The 25,864-nt window shown below is 49.3% G+C and overlaps 3 protein-coding genes across 3 annotated transcripts in view; 1 reads left to right on the top strand and 2 right to left on the bottom strand.

Moving 5' to 3' along the window:
- LOC137917755 (raftlin) overlaps positions 1-5,845 on the top strand; it is a 52,381-nt gene extending 46,536 nt beyond the window's left edge. Inside the window, exons 7-9 of the mRNA XM_068760481.1 lie at positions 705-808; positions 4,587-4,662; positions 5,291-5,845. Of these exons, the coding sequence (XP_068616582.1) occupies positions 705-808; positions 4,587-4,662; positions 5,291-5,845 (735 nt within the window). The remainder of the gene's footprint in view (positions 1-704; positions 809-4,586; positions 4,663-5,290) is intronic.
- A 7,389-nt stretch (positions 5,846-13,234) lies between these two features.
- On the bottom strand, positions 13,235-19,772 carry LOC137910404 (bromodomain-containing protein 3-like). The gene is made up of 12 exons (XM_068754844.1): positions 19,670-19,772; positions 17,549-17,837; positions 17,208-17,345; positions 16,874-17,030; positions 16,452-16,615; positions 15,814-16,311; positions 15,579-15,707; positions 15,265-15,498; positions 14,893-15,168; positions 14,531-14,834; positions 14,243-14,368; positions 13,235-14,092 (listed from the first exon to the last, which is right to left on the bottom strand). Exons 1-12 carry the CDS (start codon positions 19,699-19,701, stop codon positions 13,962-13,964), a joined length of 2,478 nt encoding a protein of 825 aa, XP_068610945.1. The 5' UTR covers positions 19,702-19,772; the 3' UTR covers positions 13,235-13,961.
- A 1,467-nt stretch (positions 19,773-21,239) lies between these two features.
- Positions 21,240-25,559, bottom strand: tap1 (transporter 1, ATP-binding cassette, sub-family B (MDR/TAP)). Its single transcript, XM_068757375.1, has 13 exons — positions 25,533-25,559; positions 24,821-25,150; positions 24,516-24,744; positions 24,311-24,425; positions 23,951-24,081; positions 23,670-23,875; positions 23,391-23,588; positions 23,136-23,264; positions 22,860-23,054; positions 22,612-22,785; positions 21,968-22,127; positions 21,548-21,684; positions 21,240-21,458 (listed from the first exon to the last, which is right to left on the bottom strand). The coding sequence occupies exons 2-13, from the start codon at positions 25,136-25,138 to the stop codon at positions 21,240-21,242; spliced, it is 2,211 nt and encodes a 736-aa protein (XP_068613476.1). The 5' UTR covers positions 25,139-25,150; positions 25,533-25,559.
- Positions 25,560-25,864: the final 305 nt, after the last annotated feature.

Here is a 25,864-nt window from a genome sequence, read left to right on the forward strand (position 1 = left end):
ACAAGTCCGGCACCATCCATCCACATCCACTGCATCACTCCCCCCCCCTTCATTTAACATCACAGTGGGGGTCATGCCACCGGGATCATGTGATGTGGTTCTATTAATGCTGTAGAATAAACAGAATAACGCCTTAAAGGTTTTTTACAGCGCTCTCCATCACCTCAGTAAAGGCTTTTATTTGCAGTAACTCCCACTCCTGTACAGCTGCAATAACCGCCCGCACCTACACCTGTAGGAGACGGGAACGGCAGATACCGGCGTTAAAACGCGCATCTGTCATCAGAAGCTGCAAATAAAATGCTCGCGTGAGATGATGTGTCTCGGCGATCGGAGGAGACGTTCACGCTCCGGTGCAGTAACGGCTGAAGTGGGTGTGATGAATTCTCGAGTCTCTGTTCTTGCAGAATCAATCATTACGCTCTGAATGTACTTTGTTCGTGTTCGCTGCGTTCCGGACTCATCTCAGGTTTAACCCCGAAACGCTCCAAATTTCGTTTGACTCTTGTCTTTTAGCCGTTCGCTTCGAGAACACCGAACCGCTGCTTGTTGCGTCTTCTTCCTGTGGACTTCCTGTGGCATTGCAGTTTCTCGATTTCAGCGGAGGCCTAGCATGACAAGTTTGGAAAACCACAATTCCCTTCCGAGCAGGTTCTGTGTGAGTTCCGGGTTGGATTGATCTGGGCTTTTTACTTTCTCCACAGGGTCTGCAGGTGAAGGCCGATTATATTCCCCTGCTTCAGTCCCTCGCCACATACGGATGGAGACTCACCTGTGTTCTGCCAACACCTGTAATCAAGACCAACAGGTAACGATGCTCTTCTGACCTCCAAAGGAACATGAAGAAGTCTGTAACCTCTAATGACCCCTGTTGGCGAGGTGCAGGAACTGCAGAAGCAGCAACTCCAGGAGTTCGTGTTACTTTTAAATTAAACGTGTTTCATCTTTGACTAACATAAAGGAGACGCAGCCGAAAAATAAAGCTTCTCGGTCAGGAACAGGTCTGGCATTCAAAGATCTGCTCACACCAAAGTCTCATCGGCCCAAATGTGTCAAAAGCAAAAGTATTTATTCCCAAAACGCAGCATGAAAAAAGACCCAAGACTAATGAGACCTTATTTAATAGAAGTTAGAAATAATGACATTGAAATATTAGTACTTCAGTACTTCATTGTGTTCCAACATCGATTATCCCCCAAGTACACGGCCACCAAAATGTAGAAATCAAGTCCTGCAGATTAAACAGGAAGGTGTAATTTTAGTTCCGTTGTGTGGAGGCTTCACGACTTCCCTTAAACATACGAGGCTGAAAACAAACTCGTGTGAAATATCACGGTAAATTCAAATCCAAAGAAACTTTCTAGATGATAAAAACCTACCGTATTCCACAATCTCCTGTAAAAACTGGAACACGGTATAAATTATAGCACGCATGCCGCTCAAGTTATCCCTCATAGAAATACGACAGCCTTTCGAAAATACTGACCTAAATCTGTTCCAATTTAGGCTGAGCTTCAAGTCGAGGTGCTGCTCCGACTCCGGCTGGAAAATCTCTTCACAGAACTGAAACGCTCCCTCGGCTAAGCCCGCGCTGACTCATCGGTCACGGCTGCAGTATGAGCGCACATCCGTTTACGGTCAAAGGCCTCGCGGATATTTCACTTCAGGCCCCCCGAACAGAATCTGTGTCTTCAGCATGCTGACGAATTAACTGCACCGGAAAAATACTCCTAAAAAAAACCCCCAGAGAGCGCATTGTTCCAAAAACATTATCATAACTAGAAAAACACTCGGAGCACAAACCTCCTCCAAGCAGCTCATTCCCCTCCTAACTGGATTTACACCGTCCACATGGTGATCTGGATCATCATCAAAAGGTTCTGGATTGTTCTTGGTGTCTTTAAACACCAGCCATGAAAAGTCAAAGTGAATCAGAGTTGATTTTGAACAGATTTTTGATGGTTTTTGATGTAAAAATGTTATATTTTCCTGACCTCATTCTGGATCAGATCTAGAAGACATTTTTCATGATAGTTCCCCCTTTATGGCTGTGATTCTTGGTGAGTGAATTGAATGCATGTTTAACAATACATGATTTTTGTATCCTGACGGGGATCCAGATCGCTGCTAAATTTTAATGGGATCTAAGTTAGACCCATCTTCAGATTCCTTTCATCCAGATCCATCCAGCAGTTTCTCCGTAATCCTGCTAACAGTCAGACAAACGCTGTCAAACCCAGAACCCCCTTTGTGGAGGTAATTACAAAGAGTGATGACAGAAAGCCGACGTTCAGCCGGATTCGTCACGCTGAATGTGAACGCATCGTTACAAGGACGTCCTGTTAGCGAGGGCTCTCGCTCCGACCAATCACAGTCTGACTTTCCATAAACTGGCATTTAGGCTTTTTTTTTTCTTTCTGTGGAGCTATTCTTTAACCTTATGTTCGAGATATTGATGAGCCTGTTTCCATCAGTGCACTGACTGATTGTTTGCTCCCCCCCCCCCCCGCCTCATCCAGTCGTGTTTGCTGCTCTTTCAGGGCGGCGCTGATTAATTACCTCTCTATTTTCATCCTTTGTTTTTTCTACAGCCCCTCTCTCTCTCTCTCTCTCTCTCTCTCTCTCTCTCTCTCTCTCTCTCAGCACAACACGACTAATTAATCAGTCGGCCTAGATACAGTGCGAGATGGAGCTCGTTTCTCTCCCTGCCTTGAGAGCATTTTGCACGCCAAAATAAGGGTTGATGATCTATTTAGCTTAGCAATCCTCATTACACTTGTTTTTGCTGTTGGCTCCTCCATTTTTTTTAAATGGCAGATTTACAAATGCGTGCTTTTCTGCTGTCGGAGGGTTCGGGCGCCGCCCTCCATCGGATAAGTGTCAGTGATGTCAGCGGCGTCTGGAATGAATGTTAACTGGCGCTCGGCGGCTTCTCCACGCAACATTAATTCACACGGCGGTCTCAGAGCATGCGTCCATGTTGGCTGCATTCAATTAACGGCGGTGGTAATTACATGCTAGAGCCATTTACAACCGTAAATGTGAATCCCTTCACTGGATGAATTTGTTAATTACCGCAGGTATCTAAATTAATTGGGCCTAAAGTTGTTAGCATATAAAGTCTTTATCTTTCTTTGGGTGCAGCCTTTTATAGGTCCGACATTTCCTCACTCCCACCTCAGCAGCCCTGCGCTCCAAAGGGCGACGCCCTGCTCGCCCGTCGGGCATCGGTGCTGGGCGTGACTCGCGTTATTTAAGAAACGCAATGTTTTTAAGTGGCTCCCATGTGAACCGAAGCGCAGACGTTCCTCTGTGTGTTCCTGCGGCCCCAGAGCTGATGCGTGCAACGTCACGCCTTCGTTTGGAGCGACACGTCGCTGCAGACATTTGTCCCTGAAGATGAAGCCGCCAGCAGACTCGCTCGCCCTTAAACTGACACAGGCTGCTGCAGCTCTGTTTGGCTCCCAGTTCTAATAGTTGACACCAACAGCCGGGAGTGGGATCAGCAAAGGCCTGTCATTTCCAAAGCCATCCTCTCCTTTCTATCCTAAATGCGCTGCGGATTTGTCTCTGAGCTCCGGGTTCGATTTGCCAGAAAGCCCGCCGGCATTCTGGAGTCTGGACGGGCTATAGAAAACAGACAACGGCTAAATGGTGAAAGGAAGGCGATAATGGGAGAAGGAAGCTGCGGTAGGCTTTAGATGGTTCAGATAGGAAGCCTCAAACACATTCGACGCTGAGAAAGAAGATTTGTTGCAGGCTTGGAGGTTCTGCAGCGATCATAAACCTGCCGGCTCTCCTCATGCGCAACATCGAGCAGACGGCTTCATTTCAGACGCCATCTATCCTGTGTGTGCGTGTGTGTGTGTGTGTGTGTGTGTGTGTGTGTGTGTGTGTGTGTTTAAGCCATGTCCAATAATAGCAAAAGATAATGGAGGGAATAAAGTAGAAACAACCGATAAAACTGTCACAAATGTGGCCGTCAGGAGGCAGGCAGGTAGAACTGAGCGGCGGGCTGTGCGTGAGGAAGACGAGCAGAGGAAGAAGTGAGCGTGAGACAGGAACCTGAATCTGCATTTCCCGCCGTGGTTAATCCGTGAGTGCCAGCAGATTATCCCTTTCAGACCACAGGCGTGTGACACGCGCACAGGATGGAGGATTATATTAGGAAAATGAGGAAAAGAGAAGAAAGGCGTCTTCTGAGAAGCTGAAAGGTTCGCACGCCAACGGCTCCCTGGTGTGTGAAATGCGGGTTTCATTGTGCGATTCGAGGAGCTAAAGTGGGAACTGACACTGACGGATGACGGCGGGGGAAGAGGTTGAGCCACGGATGTGAGTCTATGTATCCTTGAACTGTCAGATAAGAGCGTGAGGCATGAGCGGCGTCTGGAAACCCTTTGACTATCTTGATGGAAGGTCAGACGGCGAGCGGATTGCTCCGCGCTCATCCCAGGATTCAGCGGAGATTAATCAGACGTTTTTTTATCCCGGAGTTCTGAAAGAAAATGACAAATAATGGAGGATGTGTCGGTGTTTGTGGACGTGTTCCTAAATGTTTGAATATTTCTTGCCCTGTCCCCTTCTAGCGACGGAAGTCTGTCCACCAAGCAGATCGTTTTCCTCCAGAGACCCGTCTTGAGTCGAAAGCGGAAGGATTCAAAGGTACGCCTCCCCCACATTCCTCTCTGTGTTTCATGGCTCAGGTGGGCCTTCTGCCGCTCCTTCGGTCGCCCTCCGCCGCTCTTTTGACTTTAAGAAGCCAAAAACACTCGCCGTCGGATAAATGTGGACGGATTCCGTCTGAGATCGGAGGAGTTCTTCAGCACCAGGCGTGTTGCGTGGGAGGCGGGGTCATCAATGCTCTCTTAGAGACCCTGAACAGTTGTATTAATCTCTTAAACTATAATTTGTCTGCAACAGAATGAATCCGTGTTAGTTCCCTCTCTGAGTGGCAGTTCTGAGTTTAAACTGCCTTCATAACAGTAAAGATTCAAGGATTTGCAAGCGTCATGGTTTTCTTGCATGTCGTTTTCCCCACTTCTCTCTGTTGAGAAGATTTTTGCTGTTTGTTTGGTCAGACTGCGGAGCTTCAGGCTACCAATGACGAGCATCAAAACGGCCTCAATTTCCTCCTTAACTTCAATGAGACTCGTTTGAACGAGCTCGTTATCCCAATCCACCGTGATCCATTCCTAATTAAGTCTGGGAAGGCGGCTCTGTGCCCGAAAGCATTTCTGAAGAGGTGCAATGCATTCCACTAACGCGCTTCTATAAACTTTGAATGTTTCAGAAATTGATCTTCAAGCCTCGAAGCAAGTCCAACAAGAACGGCATCAAAGACAAGAAGAAGAAGAAAGCAAAAACTGAGACGGTTGTAGAAGATTCCAAGATTCTGGAGAAAGAGGAAGGAAAAGCTCGAGCTGGAAGGATGAACGCGACGGATGAAGAGGCCGTGAGAGAAGAGACATCAAAAGAGGAAGACGGAAAGATTGATGATGGGCTGGAAATCAGCATCGAGGCTTCTGAGAAGACAAACGGAAGAGCGGAGACAAAGGAAAAAGAAGAGAGATTGGATGGAGAGGCATCAAAAGAGAACGGAGAGCCGTCGGAAATCTGTGTCCAGAAGGCGTCGCGAGACGTCAAAGCACAGCGCGAGACCAAAGCAGGTGACGAGGTGGACGTCGGGGTCGGCGCTGTGTTGGAAAACGGGATCGAGACGGACGAGGAAAAGGACGAGGAGGCGATCAAAGGCGAGGCGGAAGAGCCGGAGTTCAAAGCCAAGGAGATCGTAGCTGATCCACAGGCCACGCCCACAAACGGGAGCCCGGAGGAGACCCGAGACTAAACCCGAGAATTCTACGTCAAAATTCCCCCAACCTACCCCTGAAATTACACATCGTAAGAGCCGGTCGCCGACATTGTCTCTGATCCCATCTGCCGCCATGCTGCGGCCTCCACAGACTCCTCCCCCTCATGACATGCTGGACTCTCAGACTCTTTAACCACACCCCTACTGTATAACCACGCCCGCTGAATGTATACAGGGAAACAGGAGACACTGGAAGAACCGGGTTCTTTTACTTAAGAAGGATGAGAACCATCTTAGAGGCCGCGTCACGTTTAAAACAGCAGCGATTCTGTCTCATGACGATTTAGCATCGATACGCTCTGTTGAGCGCTAGCAGGAGGCCGCTGTCGTAGCTGTGAGAAGAGAGTAGTAAATCTGAGCTACAGAGATGGGCTAATGCTAATGTGTTAGCAGCATCTCCAGCTACAAACGTCTCATTTAAGCAGGGACAAGCAGGAAGTGATTCTCGTTGCCTTCAGTGCAGCACAGAGTTCAACAGGTGAGGGAGTCGTTTGGCTAACGCTAAGAACAGCGGTGATGTTTAACGGCAAGTCTTTGTGGAGCAGAGGAAGCTAGCCGGATGCAGCGTCCGGCTAGCTTCGTTAGGAGGTGCAGTCGTCTGACAGCCCTTTGAAAAGTATCCGAAATCCACGAAGTAGAACAGCAACGGGGACGCGGGGCCCCCCGCCGGGCCTCGCGGCTCGACGTAAAGGCAGGAATGCTCGGAGAACCGTCGTAGCCTGATCATTTTGTGCGCCGTAGTGCCGGTAAGTCGCGTTTTTGGAGGGAAGTCGAAGGAGAACACGGGAGAGGGGACGGGAAAGGCGTTCGCTGCGACAGGCAGTCCAAAGCGGGCCGAAGAGATAATTGTTTACGCTGAGCTCTAAGCCTTCAAAGTGCTTCAAAGAGAGCCGATAATCACTCTCTGGCGTTGTGAGCCGAGCTCACCTTGCATACAGAATGTTCCAGACGCCATGGCAAGTCAGATAGAGGTGTGAAATTCAGCTGCACGTTTCAGCTCCAGGCTGGAAACACGGTTAGTCGCACCGCGTTAGACTTTCTCTGTTCAAAGTCGCACTTCTCATTACAATTCCAGTCAAAGGACACAAACAAAGGAGCAGGTTAAACGTAAGGAGGAAGGCGGAGCTACGCGTTGTTGTTGTTGTTTACCAAGACCAAAACCGAAGACTGGGAAGGAGATATGAGACAAAGAAATTAGTTTAGAGAGGAAGCAGAGCGACTGGACTCGTTTGCATCCCGTGTTCCACGCCGACGTTCCCTCCGTGTTTTTAACCTCTGAGCTCGAACAGCTTTCCATTTTAAAGCGGGGTGGGGGTTGCTGCTCATGGCGTAAAGCTCTCAGTAGCCCACTAATGGGTTTTGTCAGTGGTTATCTGACAGGAATCATGCATTTATAATGGAGGGGGGGTGTCACTTATTGGAGGGGGCATCGACAGAAAAACGCCTCAAGGTGTCGCGGAAATAGACCTCGGAGTGACCGGTGATGTCATTTACACTGAGGAGGAAGAGCTAGAGATACGAGATCGCACCCTTCGTCCTAAAACACGTGGGATGTCTCGTTGGCTCGTTGGCGTGTTGAACTTCCTGCCGCGCTGCTCGACACGCACCAACATTCACACACTTTGCTTCGTGACAATAGACGAATTGTTGCCGTCTCCTTTGTCGAGTCGGATCGATGATGCTGAATAAGTGCTCTCCTTTATGGACCCGCCCGCCGCTGAGATTTTCTTCAATGTAAAGATGTTTTTTTGTGTAGAGTAGAATATGAAAACTGACCAGCTTAGCCTTATTATCGGTCTGTAAATGGCCGGCGTTCTGCTTCAGGAGGCCCGCTGGTGACGTGTGTGTTCCGTGTTTCAGGGCGCTTTCGCTCCCGAGGGGATAAAAGGTTCGTGTTTATCTCGATGGTGGAGCTGTTTCCGTTTCATTTTGATCAGAATGTTATCCTCAATGTTCTCTTTTTGATTTTAGCGTGAATTTATTTGCCTCTGCTGTTCTGCTAAAAAAAAAAAAACCGATTCATTTCTGACTGATGCTTCAAGCTACCTCCTGAGGATTGTTGTGGGTTCCAATCCGCCTACAGCGGTCGCTTCTCGCCCTCCGCGACGACACAGCCCGGATCCATGAGCGTGAGGTCATTGCTAATGGCAGACGAGGTCAAAGGTCGCATTTGAGCCGGGATTGATTTTGCTCAGCTCAGAGTAGTAACCACTATATTGAGTCAAGTCGTTTTAGAACGTTCGCTGTGGTATTTTCCTTGATTCGATTTTGCTCTCTCTCGGCTGTTTGAGCTTTAATAGGCACATATATTCCAGAAATATAAGACAGCTGACAAATCATGATGATGTGTACTTTTCATTTTATTCCATCTTTCCTTTTTCTCTCTCTCTTGTTTAATCCTAAACTGTGTCGTTCATTGGCTCCACCCACATTCCTGTCGGGCGTCCTTGATAAAACCGCTGAAGCTGCGGCCTTCGGGCGGCCCGTCGCTCCCTGATAAGGGCTGATTGGTTGCGGCGCAGTCCGACCTCTGACACCAGTACACTCTGGGGGGGGGGATTGTGGGTAAAAACACGAACCGGGAGAGAAAAAAAGCGAGGCGAGACCGGACACACCTCATCAGTCAAATGATGCTGAAACGTGTTAGCGTAGCCGCGCGTGAAAACATCAACATCTCTGCACGTTGATGTAGAAGAAGAGCGATTGCGTTTCGTGTCTTATATCTGCATAAATGTCTCTAAGCCTCGATGGTGAAATTATGTAACGGTTCATTTCCTGTGTGTTACTATGATGTGAAGCCGGCAGAGTTGAAATGACACAATATGATGGCGTCTTTTTTTTTTCTGTTGTCACTTTTGCTTTGCTCAGAGACGCTGGAAAACGCGTTCTGAGGTTTTTCCGTCCGACCGCCTCGGCTGCCGTCTTGAATGTTGAGTATCTTTGATCGTGTGCTGATATCGCTGGCGTTGCGGCGTTTTGCAATCGAGGATGTCCCACATTCCTGTTGCTCGTGACATCTGTACAATTTGTATATTATAAAAGGATTTATATTTAACGTGCTCCTGTGTCCTTGTTTCTTCTGAAGGAGGAGGAGGGGGAGGAGGAGGCTTTGTGGCGTGAAGCAGGATTTAGCTCCAGATTTTGACTCATGGTGTTTTCATTTGTCCAGATGTCCCCCCTGGGACATCGAGACCACATCAAGACCCCCTTAAGTCGAAGCAAAGGCGAATCCAAAAACACCCCATCTCATTCATACCGATGTCCTGCTATTGTCCCGTAGAGACAGCTGCGTAGCAGCAGAAGAACCATTCATCCCTGCAGAATGAAGCTAGTTAGCTTCAGCAGCATCGCCCGTTTCCACCCGGGACGCCTCTCGTCTTTACTTCCGGCATGAAAACACATTGAAATCCGACATTGTTCAAACACAGCAAGAACCGTTTAGTTTTATTCCCAATAATTTATTTGTTTGTTTTTTTACAAAAACGTCTTCACAGCGTTGCAGAAAGTCCAGATCCGCTCCAGAACAGGAAGCAACACTCTGGAGGCCGGTGGGACTTATGGGCCGGCGTCTTCGGGGGGGAGACAAGCACCATCTGGTTATTACCTCCATTACCGTGGAACTCTTACATCACAACAAGGGCATTTAGCCGCAAAGCTGCGTCGACCCAAACCACAAACGCCACTCTGCTGGCTGCAGGAGGCGTTCGTAGCCCCTCGGGCCGGCCGGGAGGTGGACAGAAGCACTCTGAGCCTGCGGTTGGGGTGTTGAACCTACAACCTGCAGCAGAACATGCTTGCAGTTCCACCCGGGGACCCAGAGGCAGTGCAGCTCGCTGAGGGTGGCGTTGCTCGGAGACACGCTGAGGTGCAGGATGCCGTAACGGCGCTCCGGGTGGGGTCGAGCGTTGATTAAATGTGGGGCCTCCGTGCCCCCCAGGGGGCCCTGAGGTCGAGGCGGAGCTGCATTTGGTGTGCCAGGTGTTCCGGGTTCGGGTTTAGGATTCCTCTCAGCCATGAAATCGACGCGGCGGGTCATGAAAGGCTTTCGTTTCCTGTCCGCTGTGTGTCGCAGCGCTGTCATCTAGTGGCAGAAGAACTTCAGTGTTGGTGTGATTCGTATTCATCAACAGAACGTTCAATTTAAAACCCGATTCTCGTCTCATCTCTGGAATAAAATAGACAAATAGTTCAGATTTAATCTGTTTGAGACTTAAGGCTAAAATGTTTAATATTCTCATTTCTCTTTTACTGAACCCCTTTGAGAAGAATGACGTCAGTAATCCGTTGTGACATCACAATAATCTGTCATCTTGTTTCAACTCAGGAGGCCATCTTAATTTAATCCCTGGACCTACATGCTCTGTAATCTCGTTACCTTCCGTGCGTTTTGATTTTTAACCCTTATGAAGCAAAATAAATGTTGAATGGTGTTTTTTGCTTGATTAATAATCTTGCTCTTCAGCGCCCGCCCTCCTCTTGCTCGGATTACTCTTCACCCGCCTGCAGTAAGTCCACTTTGAATGCATCAACGAGGTGAGGAGTATTAATCACCGTAACCGAGAGGTCCTCTGTCCTCCACGCTAAAATCACGTTGGACTTGTGGAATCTCGTGAAGACAACGTCCTCCAGTTCCCCCCCCCCCCCCCCCCAGCTCTGTTAGCAGATTAACTGCTCACCGATTAACACAATTACCTTCTGCCAATCGTCGCCTTATCAACCTTTGTCAGGCCTTGAACTCTAAATGAATTAATACCCCCCTCTCTTGTCATTCCGTAATTAGCTCGGTTCCAGCAGGAATTCTGGGAAACGCCCGAGTCAGCGACTGTTCCCGCCCGCGTGCACGCTCTGACGGCCGCGAGCCCATTGGTCCGTTAGACAGGAAATGAAAAAAACGTGCCTGCTCATGCTAATGGGGGCTGATGGCGTTAGGCAAAAAAAAGGGGCCACCTCAGAAGAAAGGCTTGATCTGAAGAGGCGCCCTTTAATCTTCCTCCTCTTCGTTCGAAGAGGAGGAAGATTTGACAAACAGCGTCTGAGTCACTAAGAAGGAAATAAACCCATCGGTCCGTTCACATTCTGCTAAAATGTTTGGAGCACGAGGCGACGGCCGTTTAAAAGAGCTTTTTATTATTCGTCTTCGACCTGCAGATTTAGCGGCTAAAGTCAGAAAGGTCTTATTTTTGCTAATTCGTCCTCCTCTACAGATTAAGATTCTCCAGGTTTAATCCCGTGCTGCGCAGCTGGGATTAACCTCTGGAGTGTTTATCAGTGGCGAACACCGGGAAGCTGCTTCGGCATAAACAAGTTAACAAGTCAACAATATTCTTTAACGGTTTTTCTCCATCCTGATCAGAACTCTGAAGAGGAATCTGTCGGTACTTGGACCCCAAACGGAGGAACAGCTGGTCGCGGTTCAGGCTTCCTTCATCGTCTGGGAACATCTGGAGAACACCTCCTCTCATCATCAGAAGCCCTCCAGTTAGTGAGAAATCCTCTTGGGCTGGAGGAGGCTCGATCCTCGGGTGCGTCGTTAAAACACGTTCCGTCCTCCTCCATGTTTGTGCTTGGAAAATGTATTAATCTTCCTATGACGTTGTTATATGACCCGGTACTCACACGGGTCGTATCATACTTTGCACTAATGAACCTCTGAGAATAATGAGTAGACCCTTCTCTCCCTAAAGAACCTCCAACCCTCTGTTGTACCTGCCGAGTGGAAGCGTACATCGTCGAGGCCGTACTGGTTCTCCTCCATCTTGGTCTAGATGCATCGAGGCAGTCGTCGCTCCGGGAGCCGTACTCCCCCCCCCCCCCCTCCCCCTCTCCCCCTCTCCCCCTCTCCCCCTCATTCCATGCCGGACGCCTCCATCATCGAGTTGCCGCCGCAGCGGAACTTGATGTTGTCGTTGCCAAACAGACCCTGATGGGGCTCCACACGGAAAGAGGTAAGCACGCCTCTGGGGCGGTACCGGGGCTGGGGCCTCTGCTGTCCTACTTTTTAAGGTCGTTGAAGTTGACTAGAAGCTGTCCCCGCCCGGCTGAACAAGACTTTATATTAAATGTCTAATTACAGATTCTCTTTATGGAAAGTGGAGTTTTAATTATGCATTTTAATATAGTCTCATTCAAAGTTGAGGAAGTTCTCATGCTGGTCTGACGTGTTCAGCCTGAAACTTATCAAAGCTGAGACGCCGACGATAAAGGTGAGCCCACCTGTGCAGGACGCAGCTGTCATTCTCCCGCCACGCCCTTTAGACGTCTGATGACGCGAACGCTTAAAGGAGCAGTTCCCCAAATGTACATCCTCGGTATTCAGCAGCATCTTTCAGCCACGCTGGCAGCTGGAGCTGGGATTTCTTAAATTCATCCCACAGCTCCAGACGCTTCCACATTTAATATGTGATAAATAAATGCGTCATCAATAATGAGATTCAGCCCACAAGCTAAATAAACACATGCGGCACCCAAGCCTTTATCTACTGAGGTTGTTTGTTGTTGTGACTTCACACAGAACGCTGTAAACGGTAATGTCAACGGGCAGCAGAACAATTTACAAACTCTGGTAAATTCCCAACCCTTTAGCTCTTCTATAGAAAAAATGGGAGTGTTATTGAAATGGTTATTTAATCCCACTTTAAATTATTTATTTTTTTCAGCAACTTTATTAAAGATCAGAGGAATGAAACTTCCAGCTGCAGAATGAATAAACAGAAATGCTGCCACCTAGCGGCAGTGGAGATGCGCCCCCCCCCCCCCCCCATCCTTTTTAAAAGCATCTATATTTTCTGCACCATCACATTTCAAATTACTATTTAATATTTATTTTTTGCAATCCAATACATTTAGGAATAATTTGTGCTCAAAACGTGACCGTTTCCTCTCGAGGACAATCCAGCAGTCAGAATAACGTCGTTTCAAAATAAAATGACAAAAAAATAAATGATTAAAACTCAGTGATCCCAGACAGACGGACGAAACTCTTCCTACAGGAGAGAATATTTTAATAAACACAATTGTCAAATGAACGGGATGCGTCTGAATGACGGAGGCTCGTTTAGCGGAATGAGAACAGCTGGTTAGAGAAAACGGGAACATGGTGACGGGAGAAACAGAAGGCCGAACATCAGACGGATAATATTTTGTGCAACAGCAAATACAGTTCGAGTATATTACGAGCATATATTCTTTTACGGAACATTCAAAAACAGCTTCAGACTTTGAGTGAACTATGACGACTTACGCGTGCGTCTCTTTATAAAGATTATTTTATCTCTATGATTCAGTCAACACCAAATTGTTCTTGTAAGTGCAGAGCGCCCCCCCCCCCCCCCGAAAAAAAATTATTTGAGAAACCATCATGGCTGTTTTCCGGCGCCACAAGAAACGACTCCGATCCTTCAGGATGTCGGACGCAAGCCGATCTCGGGGCCGCTGGCGGGGTTCGAGGAGAAACATGCGGCCGTCACAAATCAACAACCTCAATGAAAGCGTGGAAGCTTTAGCGGAGACGAACGTCACGTTTTAACCTGCCTTGCTTTTTAAGTCGGTCGGTAACGCTTCTTAGCGTCCTTTAGCAACAATGCATTTTTCTGTGAGTGACAGTCAGGTTGATTAAGGCGGGGGGGTGGGGGGGGGGGGTTAGCATGTTTTAGCGTGTCGGACATTTAAAAAAAAAATAAGATAAAACAAAAACGAGACCAAAAGGTTGCTGGTTCAAACTCCAGTCTGGTGAAAACAAGCAAAAGCTGTTCGGAGGACGCAGCTAAAGGAGGCCCGTCTTTAATACTCTCCTTCCCTCTGTTTTTGGGGGGGGGGGGGGCACACACACCATAAAATCTTCTTTATAAAAGAAACATACATTTGTACAACTATTTACAAAGGGGAGTAAGCAAGGCATTTAGTGTTTGGGTCTAAGATTATCCACAGACGTCGTTTATCGTCGCTGAAATATTCCAAACATTCCATTTGGGAGGTTCCCCCCCCACTCTGGTATACTAAGCTCCGCCCACTAGTACTTCAGGGTGTGTTGTGTCTTGGGCCAGCCAAAGTCCCTGAGTCATGAATGTTTTCTCTTGAGTCAGTGCCGAGGATCCTAACCGGAGTCCGAATCACTGGTGTCTGAGGACGAGGACGAGGAAGAGGAGGAGTCGGAGGAGGAGCTGGAGCTGCTGCCGCTGAGGCGCGAGGGCTGGGCGCCGCCATCCGCCGCGCTGGGCTTCTCCGCTGCGGAGGGGAGGAGGAAATGAAAGGATAAACCAGACGCAGAGGAAGAGAACGCTGCGAGGAGGCGGATTGTAGCGCCACATTTAGGATTACCTGCAGATCAAAGGTTCAAACATGGCCGACTGTCTGGTTCCGTCTGAACGGGCTCACCTTTGGGCTTGGGGGGCTTCTTGACAGAGTTGAGCTGGCCGCTGACATCCTGCAGCCTCCTCTCCAGCTCCCTCCTCTTCTCCAGAGTCAGCTCCTCTTTGGATTTGATGGCGCCTCCTTTCTTCGCTGCCGCACCTGAGAGGAAGACGGAAGCGGTTAAAGGAGGAACCGAGGCGCAGCGCGTTGTCCCGTTCCGTGATGCCAGGTGTTTCTCCGTTTACAACACAACGCCTCTAATCAGAGGAAGACTCCGCCCCCTTCGCTGCCCATCGGGGGCGTGTCCTTCACCTTGTTCCCCGTAGGGCTTCCGGGGCTTCTTCCTCAGGCAGGTCATGACGTAGCGCTCGAGCTCCTTCAGCGTCGACGGCTTCAGCGTTTCGAAGTCGATCTCGATCTCCTCGGGGTTGGTGTCCCTCAGGGACGGCTCCCTGGACTGGATGATGTGGACCACGCGGCCCAGCTTCTCCCCCGGCAGCTTGTTGATGTCGAGGCTCAGCTGGCGCTTCTCGTCGTAGGACATCGGCACGATCTCCTCCTCTTCCTCCGAGTCGTAGTGCGGCAGCATGGAGGGGGCCACGGGGGGGCAGAAGGGCTTCTTCGTGGCCCTGCGGAGGAGAGAGGAAGCGAGTGAGTCGGGTGAAACCCCAGACGAGCGTCTTCAGACGCCGGCGCTCCACCGACTTGCTGCTCTTCTTCTCCTGGCTCTTCCTGGCCGGGGGGCCGCCGGCTCTGGACGACTTGCTTTTCAGCATCTTTCCGGGCATTTTCCATTCCTCGGAGCCGGCTCTGCTTCTGCTGCTCCGGCTTCGCTTCTCCAGCCTCTTCTTTTTCTTCTTCTCCCTTTTGTCCTTCTTCTCCTTCTTCTTCTTGGGTTTGACGATGGGGCCTTGGGAGAGCGCCGCCAGCTGTTCGTGCATGGCCCGGAGCTGTTCGGGATATTCATTACTGCTTGGGAACTTTTCATTCGTCACAACGGAGAGAGACGGTCTGAACGAAAGCGCCGGCCTTACTTGTGTGCACACCTGGTCCTGCAACTCCGCCAGGCGATGCGCCCGCTCTTCCTCGCTGTCCGAGTTGGGGCTGCTCTTGCTGTCTTCGCTCTCGCTGCTGGGCTCGCTCTCCGAGGTGGAGGAAGACGAGGACGATGAGGAAGAGGAGGACGAGGACGAGGACGTCGGGTGGCCGCTCATCGACATCGCTGCGTGATCCATCTGGGGTTCGTCCGGCATCTTGGCGAAACGAAACTCGAATACATCCTGAAGTACAAAAACAGAGAAGAGTAGGCGAGGAGGCGAGGCGCTGAAAGCGTCTTCGGTTATCCGCCGACTCGGCTCACCTGCAGCTTCCGCGCCATGCAGACGACCTCGTGGTCGGGCGGGTTGTACTTGTAGCAGTTGGAGAACATGAGTCTGACGTCGCCCGCAAACTGCTGAGCGTCCCGGTATTCCCGACAATCCATCTTCCTCTGGAGAATAAGTGGAAAAAGACTCATTTGGTGCTACGAGTCAAACAGAGATTGGAAAAAGGGCCAACGTTTGTGAAGCGTGTTGCCGTTGGCGACTGGAACTCACCCTGATGGTGCCGAGGTCCATGGGACACTTGATGATGTCGTGATAGTCGTGGATCCCCAGAGCGGTGACGTCCACGGGTCTGTAGAACGGCCAGGCGTACGCAGTGTGCTTCTTTGACAGGATCTCCTTCAGCAGCCCGCTGCAGTACCTCAGGGGGGGGCTCAGTTTGGTCTTCCTCAAGGGGTGAGGCTGGACAGAATCGGGCAAGTCCTTCTTGGGGGGTTTAATGGGGCGCCCGCTGCCCACCCTGCGTCCACCGCCCGCCATCATCGGCTGGAGGAGAACCGGACCTCCGGGGCTCCTGACCAGCCCCATCCCGGGTGGGGTCTCCAAGCCCATGCCCCCCATGGAAGCCATGGGGTGCATGGAAGTGTCGTGAACTTGGCCCCCGTGGCCTCCTTTCCCCAGGCCCACCATATGCGTCGCTCCGGACATGCCCACCGTCAAGCCTGTGGTCGAGGGGGTGGTGGTGTCCGCCTTACGCTTCACGCCCTTTTTCTAGAAAAAAGGTGGTTGAAGTCTTCCTGATCAGATCAATAAGGATTACAGGATTCACTAGAAGACCCCCCCCCCCCCCCAGCTCAGATAGGCTAACCAGCAGGCAGTCACTCTCGTGGTTCGTCTTTCACGCCGCGTACCTTGGTTGTGGGCTGCGTTGGGGGCAGACCCATGATGTTGGCCGGCGGCACGCTTTTGGTGAGGACGGTCTGGGGAGAGTTGGACAGCACGGACTCCCCGGTGTCCGAGGAGGACGGCGAGTAGGCTGACTGGGACACCGCGGGCACCTGCTGGGCCCTCGATGCTGAGAGACGCAGCACATTCAACTTTAGTAAGAGCTAGAGCTAGAGCTAGACCTAGCAGCTAGAGCTAGCAGCTAGAGCAGGCAGCTAGAGCTGGCAGCTAGAGCTAACAGCTAGCGCTAGAGCTAGCAGCTAGAGCTAGTAGCTAGAGCTAGCAGCTAGCAGCTAGAGCTACGCACAAGTCTAAAACACAGACGATAATGCAAACAGGTTAAATACACAAAGTCAGACAGAATGTTCACGAGCACGTCATAAACGACTTCTCCCCCACTCACAGGATTTGCGACCTCGTCCTCGGTTGGTTTTGCTCCGCGGGGCCGGAGGGGGCAGCTCGAGCTCCTCCTGGGGCATTTGGACCACCTTCTGGAGGAAGAGCGTTTCCAAGGACTGAGCCATCAGGACGATGTCGTCTCCCGGCTGGATGACAAAGGAGATTCTAAACTTAATATTAAATGCCGTCAGTGGAAAGAACAACACGCAGCTCTTGTTCTCGCTGCTGCCTTAACAGCGACCCAAAGGCCTGTTAGAACAGCTTTTAGGACGCGTGTTGTGCAAGAGAATTTGACACCTTCCCACACAACGCTCTGAATCGACCTTGTTGTAGATGTAGCAGTTGGTGAACATCGTGTTGAAGTCCTGGATGCACTCGCTGGCGCTGCAGTAGTAGCTGTTCTCCAGACGCTTTTTGATGGTTCCCATGTCCATCGGTACTTTGATAATTTTGTGGTAATCCTGAAAATGACAACGACAGGAACAGAGTCAAAAAAGAAAAAGGTGTCAGGACACAGAGAATGTCTGAAAAATGAAACCACAACTTCTGGAGCATCGTAAATGAACTTTGGCAAGAAATAGAGCTCGGCCTAAGTGTCGCCGTTGGTTACAGCGCAGGAAAAGTCAACAAAATGAAAAAGGAAGTCTTTCTGAAGTTCGCCCACCGGTAGGCTAAGCCTGTAGGCGTCCACAGGCGTGTGGAAAGGCCAAGCAAATTGGTGCCTCCACAGGAACTTCATCAGGGTCCTCTGGAGAAACTGCAGCTGGTTGGTCATGCGACCCGGGTGGCTGGGATCCTTCACTGCCGGCTGTGGCGGGACGGGGGGGCCCTGGGGCATTGCGTGTGGCAGAGACGGACTCTCAAAGTCCTCGTATAGCAAGGAGGGCTTGCGAATGCGTTTGCCCGAGCTGCTGTGTTGGTCCATCCCGCCGGCAGACAACCCCGCCATAGAGCTGGAGGGGGGGGACAGAGAGAGAGAGAGAGAGAGGATGGGAGACGGAAAAAAACAGCCAACAAAACTCACGTTGTCGTTGAATGAACACATGAGGAATTAGGCACAGACAAAGCGTGACATCATTTTAAAGAAAGCAATAAATAAAAAAAGTAGGTTGGCCTTTGTCATCCATAATGATGCAGCTTTCAAGTCATTGATCCCCCCTCCCCCCTCTCTGAATGAATGCAATCATGGAAACGCTGCTGTCATGAAGCAGTCGGTACATTCCGGTTCACTTAACCTATGACCAGTCAGTAAATTATTATCTAGGGAGCTAGGAATATCAATGGTGTGCTACTTTTAGCTCAGGCATGGGAACCACCATCGCAGAGGTCCTCACCATGTAAAAAAATGTGCAGAGGGAAAGGCTGGAAGACATCAACCATCGGCTTAGGCAAATAAATGTGACCACCATGTCAAACTGATCGATGCCACGGTGAATACGTTATGAACTGCGAGTCCAACATGAGAGCCCCAGTAATTTTAGCATATTTAAATATGTATATATTGTCATGTGAATAACTGAAGCGTTGCGGGATCTTCAACTGGAAATGCCCTAAAGCTTGACTAGAGTGATACACCTGCAGCACAGGACAGATCACATGCATCATTAGTTCTGCTTTCATTATTTGTCCTATTGATTACAGTTTCTTTCACACACGTGGCAAACAAAGAACAAATTTCCCATCTGAAATACACAGCGTAGGTTTTTCTGATAGTCGACCAGGCAGCACAAAGGATAATGTTCATAACAAAGAAAATGCATTTAGCATCAAATACAACAAATATGTACTATATACATATTTCAGCTACAGAAAAGTAAAACGACTGAAAAGTATCTAGGCATTGATTAAAGTATCTGCAATTAATTGAGATCAATATACCAGGACAGATCCTTTATTGGAGGCTGTTTTAATAATGATCAAAAAAACACAATTCGGATTAAACTAGGTACGAGTCGTCCAAACAGTATTTTGATCGAATCCAAAACAATAACGTGAGAATCTCGTCACGAGCGCGGAGCCGAATCTCGCGAGGTTTGGACGCCCCCGTCCTCTCTGTTTGTAAACACAGCCTAGCAAGGACACGAACGAATGACGGACATTCTCTTAAACTAGGCTAAATATTAAGCGAGGTATTTATGCAATAACAACGCGGGCTGATCTATTAGTTAATAGTTAATTACAGACGTTTTTGCCAGAATAATATTCCAGAGATCCGCTCTCCGGCACAGTCCTGGAAGCTAACGTTAACCGAACGGGGCGCTAGCTAGCTCCACCGGACAGCAGCGAAACCCGATCTCTCCGGATCATTTAGCGCTGCTGCGTTTCTCACTAGCAATTTATTGGAAGTACGTCTGAAAATCGAATGAATCAACAGTTCCGACACTTCACCGAACCTGCACGATAAGTAATGCCTGAGCGATGAATGACCCCGGCTTGACGGGGGAGAGACCCGGCGGGGAGTCGCCGGTGGGGCTGCGGCGGTTTGTCTGCCCCACGGTGCGCGTGACTTTACGGATGTCACGTCGCCGCAGATTAGCGAACGTTGGTGAGTCACGACCAAATAGTGCGCAGTAAAAAGGCAAAAGCGATAGCAAGGCGCCGCCTTAATGGAATCCGTGCCGCTGGAGGGCTAGCCATGCTATAGGTGCTATAGGTGCTAACAATAACAGTAAGACAAGCTAACGTGAGATTCTAAGATTTAACGCTAACTCCGCTTTGAGCTGCGGTGCAGATCCCCGCTAGCGATCACCGGCGTGCGTGTAGATCTGCACCACTGCGGATTTACCTGTCGTGGGGCGGGTTGACTGCCGCGTCCATCGGGTGAAAGGCGGGGTGTAATTACGATCCAATGTTGACGCTGCACTTCCGCCGTAACGCCACTGATAGACTCCACAATGAAATGGCGCCTAAACGCTTCCGCTTGTCGCAATATAAACCTCCCACGTGGCAGTGCCGCGTATTTCCTGTTACGTTGGAGGCTGTTCTGCACTCTGATTCGCTGGAGCCTGACGCCTATCAAACGGAGGACACGCCCACTGCCACCGTCGCCTGCGTCGTATTTTGAACACAATGGGAGCTGCTGCTGCTCTGCGTTTTGCGGTTGTTCGGTTTTTTTCTGGTTTGCGGGATCATATCTCGAAAAGTCGTGAAAGGATTTTGATAAAACATTTGTGAAATTGTGGATTTTATGCCAAGGGAGAGATGTCTACATTTTGAGGAACGCTTCGGGATCACTATATTCCTTCCTTTTACGTTTTGATAGAGGACATTTTTAACACCTTGATGATAGGATCATCCGGATCTGAGTGATCCACATTCAGAGTACTAATTGAAATGGCTTTCATGCATCTGCGAGAGATTTGGTCAAAATAAAGCCACCATCTGGGTAAAATGCTGTTTTTTTGTAGTCTCGTCATTCAACATTTTGGGAATGGGTTGCCAGATAGCAATTAGGTGGCATCAAAGTAAAAACATAAGGCGTAATATGCCATGTTTACAATGGTACCGGTGATTAATAACAGTGGTGTTCTCCATCCATCCATTTTCTTGTAGATGAGACTTTCACATTTGTCTCATCCACCTTATGTGACTACACTACTGCTAGTGTAAAAACAAACACTCAAAGAATGTAGTCATATAAAGTCTTTCAAAAATATTTATTTGAATAACTCAGTTATTTAGGTTTTAATACACAGCTACGAATCCTCAATATGGAAAAACAAATGCATGAAGAAAGATAATTAATTGCAAAAAGAAAATCAATTAGAGCATAAAGAGTCCACTGCCCAGCAGAGTGGGCGACTGGAGGGCGACTAGTGCATTCCAGTCACTTGAAACTTGTCCTCAAAAGGATCAAGTCTTATGAACAATCTTTTGTTTTAGCACAAATCAATAAGGGCGTTCCCTAAGAGCTGTTCCATTCCTTCTTATTATTGAAGCTGCAGTAACCATAGTAACTCCACCTGTAACCTTTGGCCAGGGGTTCCCGACCTTTTTCCTGCAGACCGGTTTCATGCCGGGCAATTCTTCCGTGGACCACGAGTAATTAAATTTAAAAAGAGGAATGTAAATGTAACCACTAAACCTTATATTATGCTCTTGTTTTAAAGGATTATTACACCAATATCTACTCACCATAACACGTATATTTAAGTTGTGGTCTCAATAATTGCTTCTGTCCTTCGTGTTCACACCTTTTGCTTAAATAAATTCCAAGTTGGCTCGTTTCGTAAGAGATGTGATGTCTACTGTAATAAAAGAAAGGATGCTAGACTCATTTAGGATTGAACTGTCCTCTAAACTGGACAGTCAGCTCCATTAACCCGGTTGAGTAATTCCCCCCCCCCCCGCACATATCAGTGTGTCTTTTCTTTAAACTGAAAGCCCGCTTCCTCATTCTTCACCAGTGCAGCATAGAGGCCGCCTTTCTCCAGCAGCTCGTCATGGTTACCCTCCTCCTGTACCATCCCGCCGCCGAGGACTATTATGTGATGGGCCCTCTTGACAACAGCCATGTTTTTGGATATCAGCAGCACGGTGCAGTTTTTGGTTTGGTTTAACAGCGCCTGGGTGACCTGTTGAGAAAGATCATGCCTTAGTGTTTCATGTTGGAAGGCACGAGGAAGCGAAGGGCAAGAACTCCTCAAACACGGTCATATCCAACCTGGTTGTCAGTCTTAGGGTCCAACTCGCTGGTGGCGTTGTCCAATATCAGGATTTTGGGCCGTCTGATTAAGGCTCTGGCAATGGAAATGCGCTGCTTCTGGCCTCCGGACACCTGATCTCCCAGCCCTCCGGCGTCTGTCCAACAGATGCTGCCATTTTAACTTCAATTATAAATTATATTAAAGACATCACAGTTTAATGCTGGGTGTAATTTATTATGTCATTCTCTGACTGCATATCTATATAGCAATTAAAAAGTTTTTTTCCCCATTATTATCATTGATTTGAGTTTTTCTAGACACCGGAACGGATTAAATTATTTTAAACAACTTATACTCGAATGTCGAGGTATTGCTGTACTTCTGCTCTCACTTTTACACTCTGGCCTAGAAGTTACAAAATCGGGCAAACATCCAACCTGTGTCGTATCCATCCGACTTTTCCGTGATGAACTCGTGGGCACCAGCCAGCGCGGCCGCCGTGTACAGCTCCTCATCGGAGGCTTCCTCATAGCCGTACTTGATGTTTTCTCGCAAGGAGCGAGGAAACAGCACACATTCCTGGCTCACCACGGCGATCTAAAAACAACAGAATGTTTTACAGTGAGAAAATATATCTGTGGTTTGTGTGTGATAACACAAAATAAGAGCTGGAGGTAAGATACGAAAGGAGGGAACAAGTGAAAGACTTCTGGGAGAATGAGTCCGAACTGTAAATGTACATTTTTTTCCTCCTTGTTAAACAGCCTGAGGCAAACCTTAATGTCTCTGCTGCAAAATTCACTTATGGATGCTCCATTTTATATTTATATTTTATGGCGCAATGGCTTAAATCCCTTTAAGAGCCCTCATTATGAGTTTTAACAGGGCGGGATCTATTTAATCACTTTTGACACCAAAAATCAATTCGATTTTGACGTTATTTGGAAGTCTGCAGTATTTTTCTAGATCCATTCATTCATGGAAAATATATTTTTCAGATATTCAAGCTTTCATCAAAATTTTAAATCCTTCTGACAAGCAAACAGCAACCAAACATGGGGGGGGGGGGGGGGGCACCCACCTTGTCATGCAGGTACTGGTCTTTGTAGCTTTGCAGCGGTTTCCCATCCAGCAGGATCTCACCTCCTTGAGGCTGATAAAACCGCTCCAACAGCTTGACACAAGTGGACATCCCTGAACTGTTATTCCCCACAAGGGCAGTGATTTGACCCGGCTTCAGCGCAAGCGACACGTCCTGGTAGGAGGCGGGGCCAAGGTGAGTCACCGCTGTCATCTTTTCAATTGCAAATACGATATGAATGCATTTACCTTGAGTGCAAAACCGTTTTCATCTTTCCTTTCAGGATATGAGAACGTAACGTTTTTAAATTGAACAAGTCCCTCGAGGTTTTGAGGGGCCAGAGTGCCCTCGGGGGGTATTTCAGGTTTGCGATCCAGATATTTGAAGATCTCCTTCGACGCACCGATTGCCTTTCTCACCTCTGGGTACGTATGCAAGATAGCCTGGAGGAGAGACGAGTCAATGAGAGACGAGTGCGAGGACCGGATTATCTCCTTCAAGGGTTACTTTGGGAGGCGACTCACGTTGATAGCGTCGGAAAACTGCAGCTCATAGAGGACGAACGCCACCAGGTCTCCGCTGCTTAAGCCCCCCCTGGTCACCAGAGTCCCCCCGTAGTACAGAATACACACCTTCATGGACAGAGTGCTAATCTGGGAGGACGGAAACGATGCTTTAGACATTGTGTTAAATGACATTTTGGACGCTGAAACGATCAGAAACAGACGATGATTTGCTCGTGAAACTTTCCACGTCTGAGCGAATGCTATTAAACTCACATTGCTGCTCCAGACGGAGGTCGCGTAGGCCAGTGCTTCCTTTTTATTAAGAGCGTAAGTGTCGTCCAGCCGCCGCCTGTACTTCTCTGTCTCGCCTTCCTCGTTGGCAAAGCTCTTCACCGTCTTTATGTAGTCGAAGGCCTCTGTGGCTACCTGGTTGGCCTTCGCCATCGACCCCTGAAGCTTCTCAGCGATGGCCTGAAAGGGGATTTTTGAGAATCAAACCGCTTTTAGATGAGCGGAGAGGGGGGGCGCCGTGGAGAAAACGCCATCGCGCACCTGGTGGAAGCGTCCGGTGAGCTCGGGTATCACCCAGATGACGGGAAGGCCCATGCAGGTGAGCAGCGACATCTTCCACGACTGTCGAACCATGAAGAGCAAGAGAAAGGCCAGACGTGCCAAGTACCACATCGCCAGGCTCAGCTGCTCATCCAGCGCCTCGCTCATGCTGTTGGTGTCCGTGGTGATGCGGGACACAAGCTCACCTGGACAAAGAGGCGTCGTAAAGCCACACCCTCAGCGCGTCGTTGGGCGAGGGAATATTCTGCAGCCAGACTTACCTGGTCGATTGACATCGAAGAAGGCAATCTCCTGTTGCAGCACGGCCTGGAAGACGAGCCCCTGCACTGAGGTGTGGACGCGGCTCATGGCCACGTTGTACATGAGGTCGCACACACACTCCAGCACGGCACTGAAGCAACACAACGGACACACACAGAGAGGATGCGCGTCACTGATCACGCTTTAAACCCCGATCGGGGAGTTTAAACCCAAAATGAAGATGTGCCGTAAGGACCGCTTAATCCTGACTCACACGATGATCTGTCCTCGCTTTAACGACGGCGAAGGGGAGATTTTTACATGAGGTTCCCGAGGAGACGACATTTAACAGAGCAAACGTAGACGTTTTATTAGATTACCTGGCAATAGTCATTATCGTCATGAGGGTGATGGCCTCGGTGAAGGCATCGGGCGCTTCTTCATTCATGATCCAGTCAGCCACACGGCCGGTGTAAAGAGGAACCGCCATCTCGCCTGAGGTCAGACGTTCACATCAACAGAGATTCGCTCCCGAAAGCCCAGCGAGCCGACATCTAAACGTCTACGACGCAGAGTCTCGTTTACCGAAACAAGAGAGAACCACCAGGAGCAGCGCGGTCGCGAAGCGGCCGCGGTAGGGCAACATGAAGCCGGCCAGCCTCTTCAGAGAGACGCCGGCGTTCTCTTTGGGCTCCTCCCACACGGCCCCCGTCAGCAGAGATGAGACGCATCGGCCGCACGAGAGCAGAAGAGACGACACGTAGCGACTCCAGTAGACCCACGCCACGACGGTCACGGCATAACCCTGTAACAGCTGGGTAGTAAAAGGACAGGCTTCAGGACGGGCATCTATGAAAGGTACCCGGAGCAAACGATTCACATCCACCCACTCTCTCCCACGAGTGGCGAGCCCACAGCTCCTCCACGGCGGACAGCCCGAGCAGCGGCAGCAGAGTGGCGTACGCCGGGAAGTGGAAGCAAAGCACGCCCAAGCTCTGCAGGCTCGCCGAGCTCCTCATCCACCGCAGGCTCGCCGGGCAGGCGAGGACGGCGAGGGCAAGGACAGCTGCCCTGATGGACGCAGCTCCCCAGAGGACCACGAAGGGGCCGTGTGCGAGGAGATCAGGCTGGATCAGGCTGACGGCGTGGACCAGGCACCCGTCCAGACACACGAGGAGGAGAGGGAACAAGAAGCTCCACGCCTGCATGATGCACGGCTTCTGCAAAGAAAGCAGCAGAGATTACAGTCAGGATTATCTGCAGGACATGGTGTGATTCATAATCCCAGGCTGCGTTAACGTGAGAGTTAAATGTCCTCCATCGCTGAAGCGTGTAAGTTTAACTTTACTTTCACTTTAGCTTTAACAGCGCTTAACAGGTTTTATTTCATGCTTTTAATTTCACTTTCGTTTCAAAAAGATGATTTATTTAAAAACAGATCCGGCAGTCAGAGACACTGTGCGTGTACACGCAGAATCCACCCAGAATAAACACTCTGCGTGCTAAATCACGGCCCCGATCATTAATCTATAATGATCTAATCAGATTACTGGAATCTAACTCAGAACATCTGATAACAAAACTCTTCCGAGTTCAACTTACATTTGACTTTCGACGGGTCAGGTTTGACGAGCTAAATAATAAAAATCAAAGATAAAAGATATTCGAGCTGACAGACAGGACGTGGTCCGGTGGTGGCTTGAAGGGTTCGCGACCGCCTGTGAGCTCGGTTCGAACACCGGGCAAGCTTTTGTTGGCCGACGAACCGAAAGCGAAAGTTTATGCTCGTGAACTGCGGAAGACAATGAAGAGTAAAGACAGCTTCCTGTCCTCCCGTGTAGGTTTGAGGAATGACGTCACAGTTCAGACCGGCCAGAATTCACGTTCGCATAAAAGAAATGGAAATGGTCAGTAATAAAAGTGTGTTTTTTTTT

Source organism: Brachionichthys hirsutus, chromosome 3, assembly GCF_040956055.1.
Source record: "Brachionichthys hirsutus isolate HB-005 chromosome 3, CSIRO-AGI_Bhir_v1, whole genome shotgun sequence".
Lineage (NCBI taxonomy): Eukaryota > Metazoa > Chordata > Actinopteri > Lophiiformes > Brachionichthyidae > Brachionichthys > Brachionichthys hirsutus.